General features: G+C 36.6%; 1 protein-coding gene across 5 annotated transcripts; it reads left to right on the top strand.

Annotated features, from left to right (window-relative positions):
* Window positions 1–25: 25 nt before the first annotated feature.
* On the top strand, window positions 26–23,854 carry Edem2 (ER degradation enhancer, mannosidase alpha-like 2). Of its 5 annotated transcripts, XM_022061819.2 has the most exons (21): window positions 26–562; window positions 2,115–2,160; window positions 2,715–2,815; window positions 3,279–3,318; window positions 4,272–4,384; window positions 7,600–7,753; window positions 8,124–8,252; window positions 8,898–9,101; window positions 9,725–9,850; window positions 10,934–11,038; window positions 12,449–12,636; window positions 13,241–13,400; window positions 14,341–14,514; window positions 14,787–14,885; window positions 16,032–16,232; window positions 16,453–16,572; window positions 17,192–17,432; window positions 17,842–17,975; window positions 18,383–18,998; window positions 19,041–19,094; window positions 21,739–23,854. In XM_022061819.2, the coding sequence occupies exons 1-20, from the start codon at window positions 402–404 to the stop codon at window positions 19,073–19,075; spliced, it is 3,147 nt and encodes a 1,048-aa protein (XP_021917511.1). In that variant the 5' UTR covers window positions 26–401; the 3' UTR covers window positions 19,076–19,094; window positions 21,739–23,854. The 5 variants fall into 5 exon arrangements, with proteins under 5 accessions (XP_021917511.1, XP_021917509.1, XP_087199124.1 ...); XM_022061817.2 differs by having other exon boundaries at window positions 19,041–23,854; XM_087342998.1 differs by having other exon boundaries at window positions 18,383–19,094; window positions 22,286–23,854.
* The last annotated feature ends 202 nt before the right edge of the window (window positions 23,855–24,056 follow it).

Genomic DNA, 24,056 nt, shown 5'->3' with positions numbered 1-24,056 from the left:
GCTCAAACCATGGATTATACAGCGATTAAAGAGGTCTTGTCGTTATCTACGGATTTTGCTGTAGTGTGAATTGTGATGGTTGGGGAAAGTGGTGTGATGGCGATGATTAATGCCGGAAATGTTTATATGTATAGTTTTTAACGCATTCAGAATTATTCGTTGCTAATAATTTGTGTGTTAAAACAACTTTTTGATATGTTGATTAGGGGTATTGTGTAGTGAACACAATGTTCCGTATGTTGTATAAACGGACGAAAATGAAACACGTCATGTGAAGTCAAGAAATAATTTCGGATTTCCGTATATTATCCCAATTAAAACAAAACAAACTGCATCATGGAATATCTTACATTCAGCACAAGGCCGTATATTTCTTGACGAAGAGTTAATAATAGAAGTAGATGTGTCCCAACTTCGAAATTGGGAATCTCTCTTTATCATTAAAGGGACTTATACTAGCAATAATGATACTGCTCAGTTTTTGCCTTGGCCTGACCTCAATTTTAGCTCATTTGGGGGATGTGGCCCAAGCAGTGACGAGTGAGGAAAGGGAGGAACTGAAGTAAGTACAATGTTGTTAACTCTATGCTATTTTAACATAGGTGTTTTTTTAAAAATCCATCTTGGTTAGGATTCTGTCATTAAAATACATAAACTGGCCACTTTTTAACCCTGTTCCATCGAACAGTATAGATATCTTTTATATTGTATCATTATTTATTGATATTTGATTTATTTGTTAAATTTTTTTGCCTGCTGTTGTTATGGATATTTTGTATATCCTGTTTAATATATAATTGAACGCTGCTATTTTGTGTTATCATTGTGGTGGCTTATGGTAAATTCATAGCATAATTTCATCTGTTTTTCTACAAATATTGAGAACAAGAAAATTACTTTGATTACTTTCTGTTTCCATCCCGGGTTTTATTTTCAGACGCGCAGAGTTGTGATCTTCTGATACTGATTTTGTTGTTGTTAATGCAGAGTTGTATATAATTAATATAGCAACGTATTTTGTCATGAGATGTATGTGTTACTTTTTTGTGGTGTTGGGATGGAATGTACTTTCTAGAGTATTAAAAATATTTTGGCCAAAAAGTTTGAAATTTGTGAACCCATTGGTGTGCCATCTTTCTGTTGCCAGAATTTACCATGTGCTTCGAAATAATTTTGTTTTACAGTGATCTTCATGTTCCTTCTCTGAGATTTCTGTTCAACTGTGTGGTGAAACTAGTTATTATTGCATATAAAAAAAGAGAGAGCAGAGCCATACTTCAGACAATTTCATAAAAAGGATAACAATGAAGAACTGCAGGATATAACATATCAAATTATTAATTTTAAGTGTCATTTCACACTAGAAGTACCAGAATAATTCATTTAAAATTACATATAAATAAGAAGAAAACAAGAAGTTCTGGGAAGAATTCCTGCTTTCCTTCAATTGATTGAACTATGCGGTAAGGCTGCTAAGAACAAAAAAATAATTATGTTGTTAGCGGTCAGTTTCTATACATAATTTCAGCTAGTACAGAGTCCAAGTACACTAAATATGTTAGATATAATCTGAAAGGTTTATATCACAACGTCAATCCATTACATATTAAAGGCTGTTTTCCCAGTGATGAAAGCAGACAGAGCTTGAAGTTAAATACTCACCTTTATCTGTTGTCAAGTATACATCCTGAGTATGTATTCATATTTGAATACGAAATACAAGGGTAGATTTACCGTATCAAACATTTTCCAACATATCTGTAACATGGAATTGTACTTAGTGACAGTTTAGGTGTTAAAATCATTTTCTGAAATGATTTTTTGTGCTTGATTTTGTTTAAGAGGCAGAGGTTTTATTTAAAGAAACACTTTTGTGTCAATACATTATGAATTTGTGATCTTAAACTATAGAATTTTCTGTCTATGAAAACCAGGATCAGCCCAGTTTTAAGAGGACTCCAAGCTATAATATTAGATTTAAATCTCCAGCAAAACAAATTTACTTTCCACATTGCTTCTTTTATGTTATGAAACCCAACATTTTGAGGACTGTTCTCTCTTAGTAATTGTGTGTTTCAACTGCTAACTGAAATGTTGGTGTTTTTTTCTTACAGGGAAGAAGCAAGAGATATGTTTTATCATGCTTACAGAGCTTATATGGTAGGTTTTTGATTTCCATATTATGACTTATATAATGAAATTTAAGTTCTCACCATATAAGCTTGTTACGAGCTGTGGTTAGTTGCAAAATGTTAATATTTTATTTTCAGATGTTACATAATATTTGTAGAATGAATCAACCATTGTCATGAACCCTTTAAAGAATCATTATTCATTCTGTAGGAAAATCCTTGTATCACATATCCCAACAGGTCAACAGTCTTAAGTTTACAGATTTCCTTAAAGACTATGAAATATGTTAAAAAGTAACATAAGTATGATTTGAGGTTCTCACAGTGATGAGTATGACAGTGGCTCTAAGAACTAAAAATTATGAAACTTTAACAGGTTTTATGTGTAATTAAGCAGGACTAATCTTGTACTAGCTTGTTTCACTTCAGTATATGTGCCTCTTCCTGCCTTTATAGTACTCTGTTTAGAAAATTGAGTTCAAACTCGGTAGGTACATTTTGGGCCACTGTGTATTTGGAAGGCGATTTCTGTGTTTGGTTTTGTCAGGTCTTGCTGTTAGCATATTCTGGTATCTTTTACAGGAGAATGCATATCCTGCTGATGAGCTTATGCCGCTGAGTTGTACTGGGCGATGGCGAGGTACAGAACCTAGTCGAGGAGATATAGATGACACTCTTGGGAAGTAAGTTTATTGATAAAGGGGTTTATTTCAAGCTTGAAAGAATAAAATGTTGGTCTGTTTTAGAAAATTTTATCATACAGAATACTTGAGCACGGTATTTTCAGTCAGTGGTTTTCAACTGGTATTCTACAAAATATTTTTGAACACTAGATATCTGTATTAAATTTAATGCATGGTTAACATTTTATGCCAGTTGTTAATTCATTTTCATAATGTTCATTAATTTTTGTTGTAATATTTAAAACACTTGGAAACATTATAGTAGTTTGACTTCTCTAATTTATCTTTGTATTTATTTTTCTATATATACATATGTCTTGCACTTGTATGTTGGTTGAATGACGGTTGAAAGGACAAGTGTGATTCCTTAACATTGAAAAAGTTAAATATCACCGCTATGATAGAATAGTAATTTAAATATTTTCACCATATAGACCTTTATGATTGTTCCTTTTTATTTCAGCTTCTCACTGACTCTGATAGATACACTGGATACTCTCGTTGTAAGTAAAATTTTTGTGCTGTGACTTTTATGTTGACTTGAATGGATTCTGCAGATAGGGAAATTATTGTATGAGTTAGTAAACATTCATACACATGAGAAATTTAGAGAGCCTGAAACTCATATTACCAAGAAATTTTGTAAATCTCTAGGTAGGAATTTAATTCTATCTGAACTACTTCCAGCAGACAAAAACACATAACTTATAGTCTGTAGTTAGAATAGTGAGAAACTGGCAAATATTATTTAAATATTTTGTATTCGATGTCACTTGTGCATATTTTAATAATATCCTTGACTGCTATGACTCAAACCAGAAGTATTGTATACATTTTAATAGGATTTGGAGTATCCAGAAATTTGTGTCTGAGATATGAGATTATCATCACAGTGAAAATGTTGGCAGTTGCCTTTTGGGTTGTGACACCTTGTAGTCTTGTAGATAGCCACCTGCAAGACCTGGCATCACAACCTATTATTATTCAGTGTTCTGTCTGACGACAGGTACATTGCTCTGCCCAAAAAGAGCTCTCCAGTTTTCCCTGTTCTCAGCTTCTCGTTTTAGTTCCTGGAACTTCATCTTCTAACCTAATAGACCATAATTGACTTGAAAAACTTTCTGTGGTTAAATGAAAGACGTATGTATGTGCCGTGTAGTAGTGTTTGTACTGGTAAATATTTGTTGATGCATTTTCTGTTCACAGTAAGTTAAAACAAGCTTAAGTGGTAGCAGTGTTTAAACTTCTAGTTCTGCTACCAGGGATATTGGTTTTAATAGTTTATGTAATGAGTTATTTAACAGTATTGTATCATCTGTATAAAATAAATCAGGCCAGTTGAAGCAAACACACATCCTAGTAGTTTGTGAATGCCAGGTTCACATCCGCTGCTCTGACTGAGGTTTTCATGGTCTTTCTCAGTACCTCCAATAACTGTCAGGATTTGTGTGTGCAGGTGTTGGGAGATCTTGAAGAGTTCGAGCATGCTGTGAAGCTTGTGCTGAGGGACGTTAGTTTTGACAATGATGTCGTTGTCTCTGTTTTTGAGACCAACATCAGAGTTCTAGGGTATGAATAAACGTTCATTTATTTACACTTTGTACATGATGGATGCTATATCATATAATAAAAAACATGTTTGTATTGGCATCGCAGTGGACCAAAGTATTTTTCCATTACATGTAGTTTTTGTATTAATGCAGGTACTTTTAAACGGAAAAGCAATCAACAGTGCATTTTCTGTATCTTTGAGTGAAATTGCAAATTCTTGCTACAACTAACTAACTAACTAGATGGCTTACCGAACCCGAAGGTTCATCACCGAATTAACCAAAGCCCTCCACCGGACCCTGTCCTGGGCCAACAAAATCCAGTTTCCTTCAACTCCTATCTCCCATAGATCCCGCCTGAGATTATCCTCCCATCTACGTCTAGGTCTCCCCAGCGGTCTCTTCCCTTCAGGTTTCCCAACCAGTACCCGGTGCACACCTCTTGTCCCATCCATGCGCGCTACATGTCCCGCCCATCTCACTCTTCTCGACTTAATCACCCTCACAATACTGGGGGAGCAGTACAGATTTTTAAGCTCGTCATTGTGCAGTTTTCTCCACGCCCCATCGTCTTCCCTCTTAGGCCCAAATATCCTCCTCAACACCCGATTCTCAAACACCTGCAATCTGTGTTCCTCCCTCTGAGTGAGAGACCATGTTTCGCACCCATACAAAACAACAGGCAAGATTATTGTTTTGTATACTTTAATTTTCAGGTTCTTAGAAATCAGACGGGAAGACAAAATATTTTGGACTGAGAAGTAGCAAGCATTTCCGGAATTTAGTCTCCTCCTAACTTCCTCACAAGTATCATTTTGATTTGTTATTGTTGTTCCCAAATATTTGAACTTTGTAACCCTTTCAAAGGATTTATTAGCTACCCTAAGATAATTTTGCCCGCCTGTCTTCTGATGACGAGATACTAACATGTACTTAGTTTTTTCTGAATTTACTTCCAGCCCCACTTGTCTACCAGCCTCTAGTAAAACTTCTGCGTTCCTCTTTATTGTATTTATATCGTCCCCCAATAAATTAACATCATCAGCATATGCCAATAGCTGATGTGTCCCGTTCAATTGCAAACCCTCCTGCCTACCTTGGACCTTCCTGATGGCGTATTCTAGCGCAAAGTTAAAGAGCAAGGGAGACAAAGCATCTCCTTGTTTTAGACCGTTCTTGATGAGGAATGTCTCAGATACATATTTACCTACTCGAATTTTGCTGCAGGTTTCATGTAAGCACATTTTTATTAGACCCACTAGCTTCTTTGGTATACCAAATTCAATAAGAATATTATATAGCACTTCTCTCTTCACAGAGTCATAGGCTTTTTTGAAATCTATAAATAACTGATGTACAGTCCCACCGAACTCCCATTTTTTCTCTAGTATCTGACGAATGCAAAAGATCTGATCAATCGTTGATCTGTTTCGTCTGAACCCACACTGATGATCCCCAATAGTTTCATTCGCATATGGGGTTAATCTTGCCAAAAGAATGTTGGATAGAATTTTGTATGAGGTTGATAGCAGCGATATTCCTCGGTAATTACCACACTCAGTCTTGTCCCCCTTCTTATAAATAGGAATAATTATGGATTCCTTCCATTGATGTGGCATCTCTTCCTTATCCCAAATTAACTGAATAAGCTTATGGATCCTCATATGCAACCCTTTGCCACCTGCTTTAATTAATTCGGCCGGAATCTGATCAATTCCTGGAGATTTATAACTTTTCAACTTCCCAATGGCTAGTTCCACTTCATCTAAGCTAGGTTCTGGCACCAACAGTTCAGCTGTATGCATTTTAATCTGTCTAATATCACCAGTATTATGAACATTTAAGAGCTCGCTAAAGAAATTTTTCCACCTATTCACAATTTTTATTGGATCTGCAAGCAAATTGCCACTATCATCCTTTACCAAATTAGTCTGGGGTTGATATCCTTTCTTAAAGTTATTAATGCCTCTGTACAGGTCTCTGATGTTTTTTTCCTTATTATTTGTCTCAAGTTCAGCAATTTTGCCCTTCAGGTATTCCCTTTTCTTAGTCCTAAAGGTTCTACTAGCCTCACGTCTCACGTTACATAGATTATCCGCATTTGTTTTGTTTGGGTTCTGCAACCATTGAAATTTTGTTTGCTTCCTTCGATCTATTAATTTTGAACATTCTTCATCAAACCACGGTTTATTTTGCTTTCTCCTGTAGTATCCTAGTTTCTCTTTTGCTGAAATTTTGATGCAGTTTCTGACATTTTCCCACTCCCTGTTGATGTCCACACTTTCATTATCCTCATTTGTCTCTAAAATTTGAAACCTATTCGAAATTTCAACTTGATATTGTTCCTTTGCCTCTCCCTCACTTAATTTTTTCAAATCAAATCTTTCTGTGTCAAAATTTTGTTTAGTTCGTCTACTTACTGAAAGCCGCTCCCTCACTTTTGCTACCACCAGATAATGATCAGTGTCGCAATCTGCTCCTCTGAATCTTATCTCACTACAAGATAAGGCAGGAACATGAAGACGGAAAAAGACTGCTCAATAAAATGTACCTATGTAGCAAATTCTTGCTACATAGGTACATTTTATTGAGCAGTCTTTTTCCGTCTTCATGTTCCTGCCTTATCTTGTAGTGTATTAAAATGATCTTTATATATTTTGTCAGTGGTCTGGTTTAAACATTTTTTGTTTATAACTGTAATGTTCCTTCTTGGATACATTTCAGAAAGCACAGTTAAGAATAAAATTGTATGAAAACAAAACAAAATTTTGGTAGAAAATTTTGTTTTGAACATATTTTTCACTTCTATTTCTGCATTAAACAGTTTTTATTATTGCTCTTGTATTCTCAGGATTAGAGAATTGTTTCATAAAGTAAGGTTTAGAAGCCATATCATAAGTTTGAGTAGTATGAAGTATTTCATTTCCAGTGTTTTACCCTTATTTAATGTGACATGTTTTTTGCATATCTGATCATTTTGATCATCTGATATTGATTAGAATGAAATTCACAAATCATCTCATTACAATAAATATGACAGAATGTTGTAAAATTTTCGCTGTGGTTAATAACATAAATACTTTCTTAACAGCTTTGCTGATTCACCCACATATTCATCCTATGCGCTGAACTTGACACTGCATTTACAATGTTTGAATTAATATCTGTCGATGACGTGTAATGTTGGCGTTCTTTTGAGAAGTGTGTCTTGTAATGAGTGGTTTTGAATTGCAGAGGACTACTGTCAGGACATATTCTGACAGAGTACCTGCAGCAACGGGCAGGCATCATGAGGTGGTATCATGGAGAATTGTTGCAGATGGCACGGGATCTGGGATATCGTCTCTTGCCCGCATTCAACACCTCTACTGGCATTCCACATGCCAGGGTCAGTATATCACATTTTGAAAGCTAATTAATTATTTTGAAGGCAGAGTTTCTATAATTAGGTAACCGAATAATGAGCTGGAAGTCAGTTAGGACAACTGTAATCCCTCATATGTTGGAGGAGCCTTGATATTTTAATTTTCACGTGTTCATGAATTAAGTTGAACTCAAAGAAACATTATGCCTGGATGAGGCTGAGAATTCTGAGGATCTTGTTGAGATTTTAGGTTCTCATATTATAATGTATGAAGATGACTCTCTTCTGGGTTGTTGGTCTGTGTAGTCTGCTAGATGTTTACTGACATTTCAGAGGTGTGCCCCAATGATGGATGAATTAAAAAAACTTATTAAAAATTATTTTATGTTTGCAGATCAACTTGAGGTTTGGGTTAAAGAGTCCAAAATTGGAGTCTTCTCGTGAAACATGCACTGCATGTGCAGGGACCATGATTTTAGAAATGGCAGCGTTGTCACGACTTACTGGTGAATCTGTGTTTGAGGTACAAATTATATTCGTAAATTATGTTCTTGTTTTAGTAGTGATTAGTGACCAGTTCATGAGATGAAGTTGCAGTGCAAGAGTGTATTATGAAATCTTGTTGGACATGTGTGTACTGTTACTCGAACCTAATGTCACTGCTCTGAAATCTGGTTATTTTAAAGATTCAGAGGCTTCTAGATTTTATCTGGAGTGCTGTTATAATATAAAAAATAATAAGCAATATCTGTCTGTTTATTAACATTAACCTGAAGATACGAGTCAAAACAATTCCAGAAATCTGGTGTGTGTCTATTAAATAATCAATGGATAATTTCTAACATGGTTAAAATGTGAGTTTTGAGGTGATGATGATGTTCTGGGCTGTGGCATCTGGAGAAATATTTGTATCTGCATAAGAATTTATATTTTTTTGGAAATTTCAGCATGTCTGAAAATCTGCATGGTATCACAAACATCATTGTCATGATTTTAAGATGCTTAATTGTTTTTTATGTTTTATGTACTGAAATATTTTTTGTTGTATTATTTGATGTTGAACACCCCCCCCCCCCCCCAATACCTTATTCCAGATGCTGCTGCAGGTGCCTGAAGCGTGTTTGTCAGAGTGTGGTGGCAAATGAAAAAGTATTGCATGATTTTGCAGGAAAAAGCACATCGGGCTATGGATGAGCTGTGGAAAATCAGACATCGAAGCTCAGACCTGATGGGCACTGTTCTCAACATCCATTCAGGTGACTGGGTGCGGAGAGACTCTGGTGTGGGTGCAGGCATCGACTCTTATTATGAGTACTGCCTGAAGGCCTACATTCTGCTTGGTGATGAACGCTACCTTGGCCGCTTTAATAAGGTACATCACATTCTGCATAATAATTAGTATTTCTACTAATTGGGGAAGTACACCCTCCAGTTATATAACAAATGCAGCCAATATAATCACAATCATGTGGTATACAATAACTGTAAATAAAGTGGAAGGTATATAATTTATGTTGAATTTTATAATTAATTTTTGTCAGGAGTTGTTAGTACAGTTATAAGTTTTATGAGGAAATCATAATATACCTGGAATTCAGTGAATTGTTTGTAGGACTAGTGAAGATGACTGTTTTCTGGATTGTAGCGCTGTTGAGTTTTAGAATTTTACCAGCATTTCAGTTGTCTGTGCTTCCTCTGCGTAATCTCATCACCCTGATCGTGGAGGTGACAAGGACCTCTGAAATGTTGGTAAACTTGTAACAGACTACTGGACACTACAAACTAGAAGATGGCCATCATCATACTCATCGCTGTGAGAATTTCAGTTCTTAGTTTGCAGGACTGTTTTAACAGAGGAGTGTAATAAAATGTTTTATAACATTTGAGTTACATTATCTACATACTATTAACTGATGTTGCTTAATGTTAAGTTTCCTTTCCTCCGATGTTGTAGCTAAATTTTATCCTTGCATTACATGTTGTGACTGTGTGCAGCATTACTCGGCTGTGATGAAGTACATCAGCCAGGGACCCATGCTTCTAGATGTCCACATGCACCGTCCACACACTAATTCTCGCAACTTCATGGATGCTCTTCTTGCATTCTGGCCTGGGCTGCAGGTGCAAAACCACATTGTTTATTCTGCTGTGCTTGTTCTTAAATACTGTTATAAATACAGGGCTAGTCTAAATGATGTTCCCGAAACTCTCCAAGTTTATGTTGGTATACTTCATGGCCGCGTAGCAACACTGTTTGCCGCCAGGGGCGATATGATAGAAAATGGCTGCCGTCAAAGACAGGGGAGCCTTTTGTGTCCTGGATTTCCACGTTCACCGGACCTGACGCCATGTGATTTTTTTCTGTGGGGGTTCGTCAAAAATTGAGTATTCGTGCCACCCTTACCACAGACCTTGCTTGATCTGTGAGCGCGTAACACAGCAGGCATTGCAGCAATCGATCATGATATGCTGCAACGTGTCTGGGAGGAACTCGACTACAGGCTGGATGTGTGCCGTGTTACCAGGGGGGCTCACATTGAACACCTGTGATGTACTGAAAAAAAAACTTGGAGAGTTTCTCTTTCCATCGGTACCAATTTTGTGCATCTGAATTTCATTAAACTTGAGTAGTGTGTCTTTCAAATCGGGAACATCATTTAGACTTGCCCTGTACAGTGTGCTGTAAAATGTTAACAGTCCTGCCTAACAGGTTTTGAATATTTGTTTGTTGAAATATAATTTCATTGTAATTAAATTGAGTGAATATCGTGATGGATCCTATACATTATTTTTTTAGATGAAACATTTGCTTCATTAAATCAGTGGGTCTTTTAATTTTATAATTGGTGTATAAAAGAAATACAAGTTATTTTTCTGGAGTTTTGGTTTGTACTTTATGTGTTGAAGTTACAAAAAGTACATGATTTGCAAGAAAGTATGTATGTTTGTAGCTTTTATCCATTCTTAATGAGTAACTCATTAAGTCCTTGTTGATGGTGATCTGGCTTGTGATGCTCTATGGTCTTATATGAGGTTACCAATGTTTCAGTGGAATATATTGACCCTGTCTACAGATTGAAAATGCTCTTCACTCTTGAGTATAGAGGTGATATATTGGTAAGCTCCTTTAAGACAATCATCATCAACATTTTTATTACTGTGACAACTTCATGTCACATGAAGTACTTTTTGTCCATGATTTAGGTGTTAAAGGGAGACATCAAGCCTGCAGTTGAAACGCACGAAATGCTGTACCAGGTGATGCAGCGTCACAACTTCATTCCTGAGGCTTTCACAACAGACTTCCAGGTAATGAAGAATGATTTTAAAAAGTGCTACTGGACTCTTTTTCAGTGGGTACTAGGGGCTTATTCCATAGGAGTAAAGTGGATACAGAAGAAATTAACTGCTAACCTGCAACTAGAGCAGAGATTAGTAATTGTGTGTCATATTCTGTAAGCTCATTCTTGGCACTGTGCATAGATGCAGTGATAACTTTGTTTTACTTTTGCACAACACAGTTTTATTTTGTGTGTTGATGCTTGGGAGTCAGTTAATTTGGTATTTTATTTTAGAAATGAAATCAAGAAAAATTAAGTTGCAGGTTCTCATTTATGCAGTAACTGGTCAGTGGGGGCAGTGAAAATTCAGTTGTGATAAGTGTTTTTGGAAAGCTTCTTCATGGCAGAGGGTGTTTATGTCACAACAGAACCTTATCAGAGCTTCTGACCGTAGTGTAGAAGATCAGCAGTAATTTTGAGCAATATAGCTATTGATGGATACTTTTTGGCATTTCATATGGTCAGATTGTAAGTCCTAGTCACATTTCAACGATGAAGTAAACAGATCGACCACTTTCAGTGAAGAGGAAGAAGAGTACCTGCTACTGATGGAGCTGAATGGTCTGCAAAGCCACTGTTCTTTAGTATAGTCCCACATCAACAATGGAAATGTTATTCTTAAAAATGTCAAAACATGGCATCATCACTTGAAAGTGACAAAACAGTTTCAACAGACATTGACATATATGAAGGTCTTGTGAAACAGTTTCGGTGAAGGTATCTCTTTTGTGTTGTATTCATGTGCATATGTTTACCATGTCATGGGTAAGGTGGAGCAGTTTTCTGTTACTGAAGGGTAGATGCCCATATTTCTGCATCCCAGGTTTTAGGTGTGCACTTCCTGGGATCTAAGGTTTTGGCTGTTTGGTGATTTCTATTATAGAGGTTGGTGGGATAAAAATTCTCACTTTGCTTCTTTCAAGTCAAAATAACATGTATGGATAGGCTGCACATTTGAAGTTTGCTTATCCAATTAAATTAAATTTGTCAAGTTCATTTCAGTGACAGCCTAGTTCCTATATTTAAGTTTCTAATCCATTTATGCTTGCACCTAATTTAATTAAGATGAAATATTTTAAGAGCTTGCCTTAATAATACAGAGTTGTTTACATAAAGTTTGTTTTCATCATTTGTATATCTACAAAAAAATTATTTATTGTGGAATACTCCTTTAATTTTTTTCAAGCCTTCCCTCATTTAAGATCCCAATTTTCATAGTCCTGTCCCATTACTCAGTGCTAGGTTACCTCCATTTAAGGTGTCTTAAATTTAAGGTCAGATCAATTAATAGACAGAGATGCATTAAATGGTGATTTCTTTGTACATCTGTTCTTCAGTATTTCCTTACAACAGCCATTTTTGTTTGGTTTTGTGATAGGTTCACTGGGGACAGCACCCATTGAGACCAGAGTTCCTGGAATCAACTTATTTTCTGTATCGTGCAACAAGTGATCCATACTATCTGGAAGTAGGGCGCAGTGTACTGAGAAGTCTGCAAAAGTATGCACGTGTACCATGTGGATATGCAGCTGTCAGAGATGTGCGCACAGGCATTCATGAAGACAGGTAAATTGGATTGGTCCATGAGTATAATTAGAAATTGTCATCAGTGAATAGACATTACAGCCAAGTTCACATAATTTGTCTCATAAGTCTTTGCCGTGCGTAATGCTGTAGACTGACTGACAATTAAATTTGCTGGTCAATACAGTGAATTTAAATGACTTGGCAAAGGTTTAAAATTAAATGCAATAAAAGTTTATCACAAATCCTGCCTATTGTACTATCATACATTATCAGAACTGTTTCTAGGTGGTTTCTGTATCAAAATTGTTAATACCATGGAACCTTCAACTCTAGTTTTGTCACAAAACTGTTACTTTAGGCTAAATATTTCTTGAACCACATTTCAGTTTTGGGGTAATGAAATTACTTAATAGCTGCTTACAGAGTTATAAATATTTTACAGGTTTTTAACATTTTGTTTATTTCACCATTTGTTGTGTGGGTGTGTTTATATAGCTGATACATTTGGTTTTGAAAAGTTTTCTTCTTCTTCTTGTTTGTTCTGGCTGTTTTCAGATTCATAAATTTAATCAGATGTGCCTTAGGTGTAGCAATTAGCACTTTTCCACTGGTCGTTAGGCATGTATGTGCCTCCTTGTTTCAGAATGGACTCATTTGTGCTAGCAGAGACTTTTAAATACCTCTTTCTACTCTTTGCTGATCCTGCAGACCTTGTGCTAGATCTGGATGAATTTCTGTTTACTACAGAGGCCCATCTGCTTCCGCTGTCATTGGCACGCAACTCAAACTATACAGTTGTTACGGTAAGGGACGTAATTAATTTTTATGAAATGATTTTAATAAATTATGGTAATTAGAAGTATAATAAAGGAACCAGAGTAGGTGCCTTAAGTCAGTATTCATTGAAATGTGACCACTAAATGCTTCACTGTAGTGGCCATTTCTTCTTCATATTCTGGACGTGTCTACTTTGTTGTCTGGTTAGTGTAGTCCTTTGCTACTCTAAAATGTGCTATGTCATTTTTCTAACTTTTATACTACGTGGGAATGTTTTAAGCCCCATTACTAAAAGATGCCAGTTGGACTTCTGGGGTTAACTGTTTAGGCTGGGGCAACATGTCCATTGCAACGGATGTAGGTGAGGACACCACTCGAGCGCCAATTACCGTGGCAGCTTGAAAAGATTTAGAAAAAAAAAAGTATTGTCTGTACTTACAAATCATAATTCTATGATGGGCGTCACGATGTGCGTTACAACGGACGTACTTTGTACAGTCATGTGGCCCCAGCCTTAGCGGTATGCTGCTGTGACATAGTCAGCTGGACCGATCATAAATTGTGATGGCTGATAAAGGTTAATATTTGTTACCTCATCGAATTATCTGCTTAGAATATAAATTGTATGACTGAACTTTCTGCTAGTCCTGGTGGCTCAGAACTGGGGAACATAGCTTATGATGTTGCAGGCTTTCATATCATTCATCTTTATCAAGTCTGTAGTAAAAGGAATTTTCAAGGCCAATGAGGTAAGTGACGTTATTTTAAGAGCAAAGATTATTATGTCAGATGGTTTCTTGTCATATGTTAAAACACTTACTCAGATGGCTTATTAGTAATAATTTAAATGTTGTGAAAATTGTGGCATTTCCATAATAGTTGTGTTTAAGATATTTTTAAGTTTTTTTAAGTTATTACTTGTAGTTGCTTGTAAGTTATTTGAAGCTCTGAAGACTGGTTTTTCAGATCTCAGAACAGCAAGAGATAAGAAGGGGCGAAGCAGACCTGGAATATGCACGTTCTTGTCCAAATACACTACATTTATTTCCTGAATCAGTCCGTAGGCCTCTACGCAATTTAGTGGATGGTGTTTGTCCACGCAGTCCTGCTCTTAGACACTTACATGCTTCAGAGTTCCAGGTACATAGAAGTTCATATAGAGTGAGGTTACTGTTTCATCATTGTGCAGTGTTTTTCTATTTAAAGCTGAATTTGTGTGGTCCTGGCCCACTTGTTTCAGTATTAAACTTCATGGTTTTCCTCAGTTGAGTATTTATAATCAACTATTTACAGATAACCATTAAATGTAGTTCTTTAATTTCTGTGGGTTTATAATTATATTCTCTTATTCGTATTGTATTTTTATGGAAATTGTATTTTCATTAGTGAGATACGTTGTTTTCATTTTTCAGGCTGGTAACCCAGATCACATGAGAATGGTGAAAGATATGGGCATTTCTATTCTTACACTTCCTGATGGCAGGGTACAGCTTTTACATACATTTGCTAATGTAAGTTCCCACATTAGTGTTTGTAAAGCAAGATACTGTGGATATTCAGAAGGCATGTATGTAAACTAAGTATGAAGGTTTTCAATGATGGTGTACTGTTAAAGCACCAAACTTCGTGGACATTATTTATCGTCTTCAGGGCTGACAAGTTGTGGCACCTTTCTGAGTTCTGTGATTCTAAGAGAAGTGGTTCCTGTACACAAAGGAGAATCTTTTACAGAGTATCACTTCCTCATACAAATAATCCGTGGTGTAAAAGCCCTCTGAGAGCCAAAGCCGCCTAGCTGGCTGCTGGCCTCATGTTCACATGCCTAAGCAGAGGTGAATGATCATCCAACCAGATATAGGGTGACGTGTGGTCAGCATGACGAACCCCCAGCCATTGCTAGTTTTCATGACCGGATTACGCTACCCATTGTAGCTCCCCAATTTCCTCACGATGCTGGGTTGGCACCGGTCCCATACACAGGTTGAAAATCGCATGAGAAATTTCTTTCCCCGAGACTCGAACCAGCGCGCATTCCGTATCACCGGTCCGAAGCATGATGCCTCAGACCACGCGGCTACGGCGCAGGACTCCTCATACACTTCTGTCTTTTGTGTATTTATGATGAAGACTGGATTTGAACAGAACATGCCAGAAAAAAGTTCTCATTGCAGTGTTGCCAGTTGCTTTAGGTAGTCAGGAAAGCTGCTCACTGTGGTCCTAATGTGTTAAAGACTTCACCATTCTGCACACATATTCCAAAATACATAATCACCAATTTAATTGAAATTATGAAATTGAAACGAATGTGGTATAGTGCACTAATAAAATGTGATTGTACCTCAAGCACTAGCTTAGGATGGAAAGTTTTGAGTTCCACTGAGTTCAAATTTGTCTTATTATGTTGGTGCCATAAAATTGAATATTTATAGACACCAGTAACTGTGTTTGATGAACTGAAATTTGTGGAAAACTTAAGTTGTGTTAGTGTAATAAAGTATTATGTTTACAGTAAACATGATTGGGAATGAAAAACTTTAATATAATTTTTTGCAATGGCATTTTAGTTAACTTTAGTCTTTCATTCACCTATGAACTCAACAAGATTTTTGTTTTTGTTTTTGACACTTTTGTGCAAGTAAAATTTATTTGTGTTGTAGGCTCGAACACCGACTGATGCGGAAGAGGGATTGTTGTTCATGCAGGAAATGGTGGAATTGGCTAAGATGCAGTCGCAACAACCCGATACACCTCAAGCTGTTGCTTTTATGGTACAAAGTGCAGGTGGTGTTGAGGATAAACAGGTGGTAATCAGTGCTGGACCTGCACACTTTGGACGTGAGTTGCGTGGTACTGATCAGGTGAGTCTGTTGTCGCATTATCTCGTATGAATATTTGGTCAACAATTTGTTACTTTGAGTCAAACAAGTTATTTTGGTGTGAGTGTCTACTATAGATAGAAATTAATGAGATATGTTAATGGGGTAAATGTGATGGTGAGTATGTGTAATTAAACTGTCTTAGTAGGGTTTTATTTAAGCAGTGATTGTTTTTTATTGTATAACAACATGCATCTTACAGGTAAAAGGTCGCATAGGTGTTGCTGATCCTTTACGATTGTGTGGGGATCTACTAAACCCAGAACACGTGAGAGGGCGTATTGCTATAATGGAGCGTGGTGACTGTATGTTCATTGAAAAGGTATGTGAAAATTTGTTTGTGATGTGAGAATGTAATTTTAAAGAAATGAGCTGGGCATCTCCTGAATACAAGTCAAAAATGTTACCACTTCACAAAACTTATGTATTGATGAAGACGCAAGAAATATTTATGACAGTGGTTTCTTTCCTTACAACTTTTATTTTAATAGGCTTGACTATGCAACTTCATGGAACAGAGTCCTTTATGAGAAGCTGATAGCCACCAAACTAGTCAAGTTATTTGTAGCCTTTTTTACGGAACACTTAAGTTTATTACTGCGTTAATACGAGCCCACCACCAGTTCCTGTTTTAAGCCAGATGTGCCCCATTTACACACTCCCACCTTTTTTCATTAAGGTCCGGTATGATACAATTCTTCGAACTATGCAATGGTCTCGTCTTCCCTTCAGACTTCCAACCGAAATTGTTAAGTCTGTTATTTTTTGCTAATGCTAACTGTTAATAACTGCAGGGACTCATAGTGGGCTCTTGTGAACTTGGGAATGAACGTTCAGTTTCCATAAAAGGTAGGAAAGTTGTTGACTAGCTGAGTGACTATTTGCTTCTGAAGAAGGCCTTTGCTTAGTAGTTTTTCAGCTGTTATAAACTTTCATAATAGGCAAGGCGAATCCAGAAAGCAGGAGCCATCGCAGGCATTGTGGTTGACAATACGCCAGGAACATCAGCGGCCACGTCGCCCATGTTTGCCATGTCGGGTGATGGCACCGATGATGTCAACATTCCTGTGGTGTTCCTCTTCTACCAGGATGCTTCTCAGCTGCTGCAAGCTGTGAGCAGCAGTCCTGCCCTTGAAGTGACTGTGGCTGGAATGAAAGCCCTGGAACAGCAACGTGGAACAGGTACCTCTTTCTTTCCATTGCTCAAATAGTTAATTATGTGTAGAGTGAATATGTGGAGAGTGGTGATCTTTTGCAGAGAAGAAACCTTCCAATATCATTACATGTCAGTTTAAAAAAAAAATAAAAAGAAGAAGAAGAGAATTGAGTACTGCTGGTTTATTGGATTGCAGTGCTGTCCTTTGTATACAAGATCCCTCTTATCAGAGTACGTTGTCCACAACTGTTATTCAAAAAGGTTACTCTAAAATGTGAGTCAGACACCTTTTAGTGTGCCTGATAAAATACTAGAGAAGGTATGAAAATTATTATTCTGTATCATTTTCTTCTCCTAGTATTGCTTCATTTTATACAGGTTGGTAGATATGTATAATATTATGTATACACTACAAAATCCTGATTTTGTTTCTAGAAAAATCATCTACTGATAAGCTGAGAAGTGATGATTCATCCTCTTTATCGCAAGAAGAGTTGCAAGATTCAACATTGGAAAACTTGAAAAATTTGGTCCAGGAGTTTCTGAGCAAGGAGGATGCTATTTCAAAGGTTGCAATTTTCTATCCAAATTGTATTTTATGGTACAGATAAAGGAGTATAATGAGTTTGAGGTGACTTGCAATTGCATTCAGTTTTACTTATCGTTGCGTGTACTAGCAACATGCACTGTTGCTTCTTATGCACATCAGTGCGCACATTCATACTGTAATTGCTCTAAGCTTAGAACATCTGGATGAAATAGAATAAAGGAAATTGTAAGACATTATTTTGTCAAAAGAAAATTTACTCTGTAACTTTATATTTGTCATGGTAATGTTGCTGAGTTGCTAGGACATTCTATACAATTTTGTACCTTTCAGGCAGATGCTGAACCATGATAGCCACAAAATAGGGAGAGTTACGTCCTGCTTCTTATAAAACCAGTTCTCCTTGTAAACATCCTTTTTCTTTTTCAGGGAAATGTAGATACTCTAGAGGTGTCACAAGGTGATGTGGGTGATTTCCACGCAGCAGTGGAACATAATGCTGGTGGTCAGGAGATCATTCGTATTTCGCGTCGAGACTCCTCGAAAGCAGTACAGCCTGCCGTATCCATGAATGGAGGAGAGAACGGTAAGATACTAGAGATAGAACGTTGGATGCAAGTGCGCGACCGACTGCTTACTGTGCTGACTGAAGAAGAGAACAAGGGGAAAGTGGTAGTGCCTGCATCCTTGCTTCGTCTCTATCGCGAGTTGCTTGATAAACAGTTCTCTGGCAGGATTGGGGAACCCTCTGCACATTTGCAGGCTGCATGGCTGCTTGCTGAACTAGTGCAGGTTGGCGCGGCCAGCAAGGCTAGTCAAGAGAATAAAATAGTTATTTTGGAGCAGAAGTTCAGTGTTACGCCTGCAGGACAGGCTGAAACAGAGCAGAACATCCAGGAAGGAGGAGAGAGTAACATTTTAGTAAAGGGCGCTGTCAAACAGGTCCCAGTGTCAAAGAAGATAGTTAAAAGTGTGAAATCGGAGAACAGTGATGATATAGTGGTAGGAACAGCGGAAGAGGAAAGCTGTGATAGTGAAAATGAAAGTAGAGAGGAGCTCAGAACTTCTTTAGACAGTGAAAATGAAGACAAACATTTAGGCCGAGCATCAGATGAACTATGAAAATTGCATATACTGTAAGGTGAGTACCGTATAGAATTAGGTCACTTTACCTCATAAAATGTTCTGTACTTTATATGCTGAGTCTTTATCCATGTGCTATAATGTGTATAAATCAACATTACCAAATGTGTTAAGAGAAGTTGAAGTATTTTTGAAAACTGATTTGTATAATTGCAGTTAAAACTCTTAATTATTGCACTATTAAATGTTTTAATCTCATTCTCTGAATTTGATTCTACTATTTTAATTTGAAATTTGAAATAGTGTGGTGATAAAACAGTGAAAGGTATTTTTGTTGACTCTTTATAAAAGCATTTAGAACAAGGAAAGTAGAACATAATGAAATAAACATGTTTCAAAATAAGATAGGAAAGGCTCAAAATCACAGATGGCTTGCTTTGTGGCTTCAGCCAGTAATATTTTTTACTTTAAAGATTTTAAAATTGTTTGAAGATTGGTGTACTGAAGTTTTATAGCAGTATCTCTTTGTAAGCATGTCGGTCAAGACAAAATGATTCTTAACTCATGAACACAAAGTGCTGTAGCAGAGGTGTCCGTATACAGCAGAAACCCGATTTAAATACAGTGAAACCTCGATGCATCGTTTTCGGCGGGGGTGGGAAATAAAAACGATGAATGCGGGAAAACGATAGATGCGGGAAAGCATTAAAAATTTAAAAAAAACAATGTTTCTCTTTCAAAGTTACTTCTTTTTACCAAAAAAGTCTTTAGTGGACAACTGGTTTGTCGAAACTTTACGTTTTAGACCAAACAGAGCACTTTCCACGTTCAAAGTGTTTTCCTCGTCACGTTCACTAATATTAAGCGCATAAAAGAACGACTTCACTTTCGCCAATGCAGCGTGTGCTTCGGCCAAACTCGGCAAAGCTTCGGGCTCGCATTCGTCGTCTTCGTCTTCCTCACCACTCCAACCCCCTTTGCGGACAATAACAGGAAGAATGGAAATACTATTACTGCCGAACTCAACGAAACGTAGCTGTAGAAGACCCTGAACCGCTGGAAACGAGATGAACCAGAAGAATGAAAAGTGCCGCCAGCCTTTCCTTTGTACTTGTAATAAAAGCATTTGTGAAGAAATTCACACTGCACATGCCATCTGGCATCGCTGGAACGAAATATGAGTGCACCCTAATTAAAATCGTAAAATTTCTGACAATGAGCACCGCCATTCACTCCAATATCACCCCTGCACCGCTGACCCTCATTCCAAAAGAATGTGCTGGTTGGGCGACATAACAGGTTACCGCTACTGCGTATTCCAAAAACATTGTGCGTCTTTCGGTATTAATTTATCTCAAAACCCAGCATTTTAATTTCTCAGAAACGATCATTGCGGGAAAATTGTGGGCCGGGACTAAGATTTTTGAACGATCGATGCGATAAAACGATAGTTCGAGGAACGATAGAAGCGGGAAAATGTAACATTATTTTATATGGGATGTATTCGGGACCGAACAAAACGGACGATGCATCCGGGAAAACGATAGTTCCGGGAACGATGGATAGAGGTTTCACTGTATCTAGTATGAAACATTTATTTGGATATGTATGATGGCAGACATGGATAATATTTTAAGTATTTGTTTTGTTTTAAAAAAAGTTCATCTCACATTGCTCTAATGCAGTAGTACTGTTTTATTACTTTGCTTAATGATTGAATTACTTTGATGAGGAAACATTTCTTTAATACTTTTTTGTCAGACTAACAAAAGAAGTAAAAAAATTGACAAAACACTTGCCAGACTTCAACAGAAATTTATACTTTTTGATTATAGGACCAATTTAGTAAAAACTTATTAATTACACAGTGGTTATTCCATTTAATTCACTTATTTTAACTTATCTTATTTGCACATTTAACAATTTTTTCCCAGGTGCATAGGTTTAATATTGAATTCTTGAGAGGCCACCTGGGCAATGCCCCACCAAAATTACAAACATAACACATTCCCAGAACACAGATATTGTCACTACAGAGAAGCATTATGTACACATATTAATGACAGCAGATATGGTAATGTGTGCTAATTCACTCTTATGTACTTTCCCAGTTGTATAAAAAGTATCGTTTCCTAGAAACACTTCAGTTTAAGCTTAGATGTTAAGCTGACTCACCGGTTTGTTGCATTGGCTGCGTCTTTTGGTGTGCTGTAGGTGCCAATTGCTGTCTTGACTGTGTATCAGCATGACGCAACTCAACGAGAGAGATGCCGTAGTCAAATGAGGTGATGTTTATGTGTTTATTCAGGAAACCTTCATGATTATGTTAATAAATATCTTGTTTTGTTTGTGAACCAAGTTTGATAACATTCCATCATAGTGAAGATTGTTATTACTAAACCTTAGGCATTTGGTATTACACATTTTATGATGTTTATATGAGTGTACTGAGGAAAAGGAATGAATACTGCTGTACCCGTATTAGAATTGCATTTTACTTCAAGGCCATGTGGAAAGAAATTAGAAGTAAAAAGGCCTAGACCTGACAGGTTGGATATACAGTTTACACTGTCTTGTCAGTAAAGGTGCAGGTAAGCTCAAAAATTTCTGTTTTAACAAGGGGTTATATTTTAAAACTCCCCACTTGTGTGGTTGGCCTGTGGAAATGCCATTACTTTGCATCCTCTTTATCCTGTTTGAAGGAGAACGAGATAGACGAAGATGGTGATATTCTTCTGGGTTTTGGCGCCATGTAGACTTGTCAGTAGATGTCAAGAGTTTTGGAGAAACATATCGTCTGCATCATGAGGGCAGGGATTATTTTATTAAACAGCAAAAACCAGTTGATCTTTATAATGGTGAAGTGTTGTGTTTTCTTTGAGGTACAGACTGAATTCTTAAATATTTTTCGATTACCTTTTTCTTTGAAGGGTTATTCGGCCTATCTTGAATGCCTTCATGGTTTGTAGCTCATGTGGAGACAGACTAATCATTACAGTGTTTGGGAATGAATGGTCAGATTTCAAATTCATGCTGGACAGGATATTAAACAAAGTTCTTCAACATCAAGTTGTGGTCAGCATGTTTTTTGCTTCAAACATTTAAATTGCTGACATGCCAAGAATTTTTCTTGAAGATGTCATCTGTGTTCTGATAGCTGCAAACATATCAAGGTCATTTTTCTGTTAAGAAGACTGTGTGATATAAGTCTGTGTTTATCCATGTTGAAAATGATGTTCTGGGTTTTAGTGCCATGTGGATATTTCTGAGAAACATACTGTCTTCATGTTCAGGGCTGGAGACAGTATAATTTTTTGAAATGTTGGCATCAGCCTACAAGTTTCCATGGTGCCAAACTCCAGAAGATCATCATCATCATCATCTTCACAGCCATGGAAAACCTCAAATCTTATGTGTTACTGAAAATTTGTTATCAAGTATAAAGTGACCTTTGCTTGGTGCCTTTTAATGTGTTCTATTTTCAGTGCTAATGTTACAGTGATGAAGGCCATTAAAATCAGGCTATTTTTACAAAAGAAGGTACAGAAACAAAGAACAAGTGTTTTAAATATATCATCTAACCTGCCTATGTGCTCGAAATTTAAATCTTATCACTGCAATAAATGTTATAGTACTTACTGCATGTTTAAAAGGTTAGCATTGTAAACTAGAATAACATAATTCAGAGTATGGTTTTTCTGTTCAGAGATGTAGCTTCTTATGGTATTTTTCCCCTCCTGTCTCTACGATCCTGAGATTTGTATATGCTAATGCATCACATATGCTATTGTTCCTAAAGAAAATAAAATGCCTTACATTACCAAATTAGTGACACTGTCATTAAAGTGATGCTGTATCCTTGAGTTCCATTTCAGTACTGAATGTCAGTTATAGGCCTAGTAGCACTAGGAACAGTAGTATTTTAGAGTTATGTACGTACATTTATAATTAAGCCAAGTGGAGAAGTGTTACTAGGTCATTGGTGTGTTTTGATGTAAAAACTGAGGTAATTCTGGTCTTTAAGCCATTCCAGTTATTTCATTGTCACCATGGTACTAGATGTGGGTTTTTCCATATTTTTTGAGATGAGGTGTCTATTTCATTTTCAGTCAGGATATAGAGGTAATTTTATATTCACAAACTAAGATAAGTGTATAAAACCAAATACATTTAACTGATTTTATGGGAAAATAGGCATCTGGAAATTGTGCGGTATCCTGAAACTCGCTTTTCCCTAGAGTATTGTATTGATACTTAAATGTTACATTTCTACTGCCAATTCTCAATTCTATAGTTTGAGCTAGGGCTGGGTTTTTAAGGAACATTCTATAATAACGTTCCCATACCTTGTGGATACATGAGTTTCAGGGTATGCCATGGTTGTCAGGTGACTGAATTTGTAAGAAAATTGATGATTGTACTGTATATAGTATTAGTTCTGATGTTAAATATGTATATGTGGTTAATTTTATTTGTTTTGAGAGTTCTGGTTTTTTAAATATTTGAAATTATTATGCAGTTAAACATTCAATAAATTATGAGATATCATCATGGGGGATCACTTGGAAATAAGAGATTGATGTGTAAATTCATTTACTCTTGTGATCTTGTGTTGTCTGATTTAAATGTTTGAATGGCAAATGCACTGAGAAGAATAATCATTGCTTGGCATCTAAGAAATACAGTATGTATTAGAGATGATCTTCAGTAATGGAGAAATGAGTAATATTTGGAAGTTTTATTAGGAAAGCATTTTTTTAGATTTAAAACTGGTCTTAATGAAGAGACAGAAATAAAAGTTATGTTTTTGCCAGAAAACTGTTTAAGAATTGTATCTAAACAAGAAATATTATTCCTTTTCCTTAAAATGCCCTGCTGTGTGGGAATTGCTGAGCCATATGTCATTCTACAAGCCATCATGACTTGGCTTTAGTTGTCGGGTTTATACTGACTTGTCTTCGCAACTGAAGTCACAATGAAGGAAAGAAATATAAATGCAATAAACATGGTGAAAGCTTGG

The sequence above is a fragment of the Zootermopsis nevadensis genome, unplaced genomic scaffold (assembly GCF_977971745.1).
Source record: "Zootermopsis nevadensis isolate Lab colony 2312 unplaced genomic scaffold, Znev_1.0 Znev_ptg000004l, whole genome shotgun sequence".
Lineage (NCBI taxonomy): Eukaryota > Metazoa > Arthropoda > Insecta > Blattodea > Termopsidae > Zootermopsis > Zootermopsis nevadensis.
The sequence above is the reverse complement of the archived record's forward strand: the minus strand, read 5'-3'. Positions and strand labels throughout refer to the sequence as shown.

Coding starts and splice junctions, on each gene's coding strand:
- Edem2 (XM_087342998.1), top strand. CDS start 402: ATGTGTCCCAACTTCGAAATTGGGAATCTCTCTTTATCATTAAAGGGA. Junction 8,253..8,897: donor CTGGTGAATCTGTGTTTGAG/GTACAAATTATA, acceptor ATGATTTTGCAG/GAAAAAGCACATCGGGCTAT. Junction 16,573..17,191: donor ACTGTATGTTCATTGAAAAG/GTATGTGAAAAT, acceptor CTTTCATAATAG/GCAAGGCGAATCCAGAAAGC.